The 6,000-nt window shown below is 39.6% G+C and overlaps 1 protein-coding gene across 1 annotated transcript in view; it reads right to left on the bottom strand.

Moving 5' to 3' along the window:
• The window catches only part of TPPP (tubulin polymerization promoting protein), a gene marked incomplete at both ends in the record, with an annotated part of 38,434 nt that extends 32,706 nt beyond the window's left edge, over positions 1–5,728 (bottom strand). The window contains one exon of the mRNA XM_079533118.1: positions 5,643–5,728. Coding sequence (XP_079389244.1) covers positions 5,643–5,728 — 86 coding nt within the window. The remainder of the gene's footprint in view (positions 1–5,642) is intronic.
• Positions 5,729–6,000: the final 272 nt, after the last annotated feature.

Here is a 6,000-nt window from a genome sequence, read left to right on the forward strand (position 1 = left end):
TCCAGTACTGCTTAGCCTCTGTTGCTTGAGCAACCAAGGCTTATTCTTTTTTGCACTTTGCAGAACCAGCCATAAATAGTTATTATGCACCAGTGATTAAGAATGAGGCCAACCAGGCTCCTGAAGGAGAAACCTTCACATTCATAATCTCTAGCTGTAACTTGAAATGGTCAGACCAGACAAAATTCCATGATGAACTCCAGATCATCACACTTCAAGTTAGTTTTACACCTTACACACATAAAAAATAAAGTTCTGTAGCAATAACTCCAATATTCAATCCTGCTCCTTTAGATCTGATCCTCTTTTTTCAGAATATAATAGTGAAATAATTTCCTTGAACAGTCTCTCTTAATTTAATCCCCAGCAAACTCTCATTATGATCTCTCCAATCTGGCAATGGTACATTCTAACTGGACCAGGGAAATTCCAGGGAATTCCATTTTTATCCTGACACCATCAACAACAACCACAAACCCATACTTCAGGAAGTATGATCAACTTATACTGACAAGAAAACTGCTGTGAAAATAGGAGAGACAACAGTCTGAATTTCTAGAGATGAGACTTTTAAAGCATCATTAGAAACAACTTTTTAATCAAAACTATACTAAAAGGCCTTTGTCCTTCAAAATTGGACAAACGCAGCATGGCCAAAGCTGTACTGCATGTTCTGAATATGGTCAAGTAAATTTTTAAAAAATCTTGTTATATCTTAATCCTCTTTTGTTTACACTGTTTGCATAAGAACTCAAAACCATGTATTGATCAGTAACATGCCCTCACAGCCTGGAACACCAGCCATATCCTGTGCTGCATCTAGAAAACCATGGCCAGGAGGTCGAGGCCCCTCTACAAATTAAAAGTTTACAAACTTCACACAGGAAAAAAATGCTACGAGGAAGTTAATGAAAGTATTAGGCTTTAAGGGAGTTTACTTCTACAGTTAGTTCCTTCAGACATCAATAACAGCACTGGTGTATTTTGAGGAGTTCTGGGCAACATGAAGAGAGGAACAACAGGACATAAAAAAGGCTTCCATTTTAAATGAAGATGTCTGATATTCACAGTGGTCTCATTTCAAAGAAATCTTCACTAGCAAAAGTAGAAAGTCAAGGCAGATCAAAACTGGTGGTATACTTTTTCCTTGTGGCTAGAGAAGGTTCATGGATATACTCCTTTTCTTGTTGAACCACAGTTACAGGCTGCTTCATAAACTGCTGAGTGTAACAAAAGAGTTACCTCATTATAATAATGATAATATAATAAAATACTGACTTATCCTCAAATAAAAATTATGTTTCTTAACAATACAAAGAAAATACTTGAAAGAGTACGTTTTCATTGATTTACATATTACATTATAAGGCAAAGAATTGCAAAACGCTGAATATGAAATCAGATTTTTATGGGGTCAGATCCTTTAATGATATTTGGTTATTACTGAAAGGAGTAGATTGTGTGGCACTGAAGAGATGTTCTCTCAAAGACAACTACTGAAAAGTCTGTTCACCAAAAATCCAAAGCAAAACGTAGTCTTGATTCTTCTTTACCCCTTTTCTACACGCATACCCTGAAAGCGATCAGAAGGTGCTTGCTAGCTCTAGCACTAGAAATAAAGATTAACAGTAATTTGAAGAAGCACAGCAGAGCTGTAAGTAGAACTGACAAAGAAACTGGCTACTCTAAAGATATCAATTCTAAACTCTGGTTAGACAAAATTAAGTTACTTTTTTAAAAGCATGAACTATATAACAGTTACAGTTAAACAAAGAAACTCTTTTCACCGCTGTTTAAAAAGCCCGGCACACAGTTAAACAATACTGCATTTCCAGAGACAAAAAAGGTAGGGAAGGAGGGATTAGCCGCCTATCCCATCCCCTCCAAATATTGCTGGCTCCAATCTAGCACGCCGTAGAAGACATTAAGGAGAAATTATAAGCAGATGCTAAGAGTTCAGAAGGTTTTCTGAAAATAAAAAAAAAAGTCCTAAAGTTGGGATTCCAGAAACACACAGAACAGCTGGAGTAATTATAGGAACATTAAGAGGGCTTGTAGGGATGCAGTGAGGAAGCTAGGGCCCAGTGGAATTGAATCTGGCATGGGAAATCAAGGACAACACGAAAGGCAAGCCTATAATTACAGGTGGGACATCACAGTTTCACTATGTCAATAGCAAAAGGAAAACTATAGAAAATGTGGGCACATTGCTTCATGAGGTGAGTGCTCTGGTTATGGAGGACACTTAAGAAGGCGGACTTACTGAATGCCTTCTTTGCTTCAGTCTTCACTGCTGAGACTGATCCTCATGAGCCCCAGACCCTGAAGAGAGCCTGAAGAAAGGGAGACTTCCCCTTGGTCAAGGACTATCTAGTAACAGATCGTCTAGGCAAATGTGAGGCGCAGAAATCCATAGGCACTCATGGAATGCACCCGTGAGTACTGACAGAGCTGGTAGAAGCAACTGCCAAGGCACTTTGAAAGGTCATGGAGAATGGGAGAGGCGCCTTGGGACTGGAGTAAAGCCCACGTCATTCCAATCTTCAAATACAGCAAGAAAGAAGAGTTAGGAAAATACAGGAGAGTCACCTCACACACCTCTGCTCCATGGGAAGGTGATGAAACAGCTTATTCTGGATGGTGTCTCCGAGCAAGTGGAAGAAAAGAAAAATATCCCAACTCCTACAGTTCTGTAATTCACCGAATGACAAGTAGTTAAGATGACAACAAAAGTCCTATGAACTGAGGAAAACTTTCAGTTCAGCCAGCCAAGAAAAACTGGATTCTGCTATGACCTCAGAAAGGTCATAGCTTTTCTAGTATCTTTGATCATGTCAAACATTCTAGTGAACACTCAAGGAAACAGCAGCCCCAAGTTTACTGGTTTGTTGAGAACTAGAAAATAAAATTGGGACTAAAAAAAAAAAAAAAAAAAAAAAAAAAAAAGATGTGCTGGATAGATTCTTTGCAATTCAGTTAGCAAAGTCAGCAAATTGCACTAAGTACATAACTACAAAAGAAAAATTAGAAATACTTAAGGAGAGCTAATAAGCAGGAGGGGGACTGAATTGTTACACGGGTAGACAGTGATAAGGCAAAGCTGAGATGAAAGAAGGATAACATGCCCTTGCGAAATAAGAAAAAGAACTGGTTAAACAAACATCTTTCAGGCATATGGTAGGAGATGCTAGCTTAGCACAGGATGCAAATCTATTTTGCTGGTCAGAACAATGTGTGATAGACTTTGCAGGACACAAGGAAAGTTCTAGATGGGCAAAACAACAAACTCTGCACCCAGATTACAATGTCTAAATAAAGAAAAAAGCACTGGGAGCACTGTTTATAAAATCAAGTGGCTCCAAGCCCTAAGTGTGACTAGGTTGGAACTGCTGCAGGATGGCAAAACCATGATCCCTCTGTGGTCCAGGATTCCTCCACCATCACCTTCTTCCTCCAAGAACTGAGTGAGTGACTCATGTTCTTTTACTTAAACCTGAACCTAGTTTATAATTCTATCATGAGCTGATTGGTCAAAATTCGGCCCAATTTGCTGAGGGTCTATCTGGGTGGCTGAAAACTCAGAAGTCTAGAAATTCTGAACAACTACAAGATATGCTAGGTGCCAGAAATTGTACTTAGTATGCTATGCTATTGATTTCTTTTTCTGTAACAGTAAATCTCCATCAAAAACCATAATCCTGCAGCCAACCCTCGTTCTGCCAAGGGTCTCAAAAGAACCTTCCTGGCCTCTTTAGTGCCAGGTGACACCTCTCCACACCTACATTCTAACCCGTTGGGTCCTGCCAAGCTACAAGAATTCCTGAAGATATTTCTTAGATGATCTTAAAACTGAAAGGTTTTAGAAAGGCTTTTAGAAAATATTGCAAAGAATTCTGTCCACAGGCACACAACAGCTTTATGTTAACTTCTACCTGTTTTCACTTCCATCCTCCTGTTATTACTTCCTGCACATACTGTTGGTAAGCATGCAATTGCTTAAGGCATACTTTTTATCAGGATCTGTTACTGTAATAGTGATGACACTTATGCAGCATACCACAGAAACGTATCATACAAAGTTTGTGAAGATATTCCATTCAGTTCGATTTTTAAAATATTTAAAGAGTTGCAATCTTTATATGAATAAATTGGATTTGTAAATGTTATCAAACTCTGTAAACCATCTGAATTTATATGACTGCATCTGTTTTATCTCAGCATTTGTCCTATCTTCCTCATTATTTAAAAATGACTTATAGTTAAAGGGAATTCTCATTTATTTTTTATCTGTAACTATTTATGCCAAATGAAAACAGCAATGAAAGTGCAGCAGATGGAATCTTTTTCCCACATTTTTGTATAAACATTCAAACTGAGGGAAGAAATAAACAGCCAGAGTAATAAAACTGCCTATTAATAAGGTGCAGTGTTTTACATAATGTTAAGGCTTAAACTTCCTTCACGTCTATCAGTAGCAATCAGAGTTCACTCTTCTTCTGAATTCTGCTTTGGGCATATTTCTGCAGACATGACAATGAACCTCCCGTTTTCCCTAGTACTGAAGAGACAAGCAGTAAACACTAAAGACCAAGCATAGCCAAAAACTCTATTTTACTTACCTTCACTTAGATAAAATTAAATCCTCTTACAGGCTTAATGAGTAACCATATTACCAAACCATGAGTTCTCTTTAACAGTATATATGTATTTAATGCTATGGACAGGACTCCCTATATCATGAAGCTGCATTAAGAACTTCAGCTGGAAACACAAAACACACTTATCTTCACAAAACAATATGTCAGACTGCCAGATTAACCTGGCAGGCAGCTAAGCATCACTCAGCTGCTTACTCGTTACCTCCTTCTCCACCAAGTGGGTAAAAGGAGAAAACTGGAAACAAAAATGAAGAAAATTGAACTGAGACAAAAATCTATTTACTAAGACAAATAAAAAAAAAAAAAAAAAAGGAAATACACACACACAAGGGCTGCTCCAAAAGTTATGCTGGCCTGTGGCATCAAAGGCTCACGTCGGTGGTATGGCAGTAGAGGTTGAACCTTCCAGCCAACATTCACTTCAATTTTGTTGTTCTGGTACAGATGTTTTATCTGCATATAAAAACCAATTAATACCTATTGGTACAGTTCTAAATTTTAAAATGAACCTCAAAACTCATGCAAATAACTTCAGCACTGATACCTGAACGTGTGCAGGCGTCAAAGTACTATTTTCATATGTATGAAGCAGTAAGTATCAGTATTATTAAATTCAAAGAAACAAATTATATTTATGTGTGTATATCCACAACTCAGTTACTCACCATCCTTCGACCAACTCCAGCTAACAATACAAGTGCCCACCAACTGATACCCTACTGCAAACCCAGTATCACACCACGTGCCAAACAACATCCAGCCAGTCCCCAAGCAGCAGCGAGCCTGCAGCCAACTCAGAGACTGTGAAAGAGAGACAGCCACACTCTGTCAACCCTGCATGGGTTTCTTTCCGTGGAGGGGGTTACTCCACCAGCAGTAGCGGATCCCCTAGGCTATCACCATCAGGCAGAAGGAAGGGGCCTAAGAGACAAGAGTGGAAATGGGTCCCTCTTTGGGGTGGCAGCCAATTGCCTCCCAGCCTACCTCACCTTCCCAGGTCCCCTTGCACAATAGGTATGAAGCTCTGGAACATGAAGGACAGGCAAATGAGTATGCTGATGAAGGTCCATCCATAGGGTTGTATAGGGTGAGTCAGCCACTCCCACTGCCTCTGCCAAGAACAAAACAAGGTAATTGTCATAGGCACCTCCCTTCTGTGGGGAACAGAGGGCCTGATATGCTGACCAGATCCTATCCACAAGGAAGTCTGCTGCCTCTCTGGGGCCCAGGATATTGCCAGGAAGCTCCCTAGCCTACTACTGCCCTGCAATTACTACCCGATTCTGGCAGTTCAGGTTGGCAGATACAGTCTCGAGGAGAAGCCTGCGGGCTGTCAAGAGGA

This window comes from Tetrao urogallus, assembly GCF_951394365.1.
Source record: "Tetrao urogallus genome assembly, chromosome: 3".
Taxonomy (NCBI): Eukaryota; Metazoa; Chordata; class Aves; order Galliformes; family Phasianidae; genus Tetrao; species Tetrao urogallus.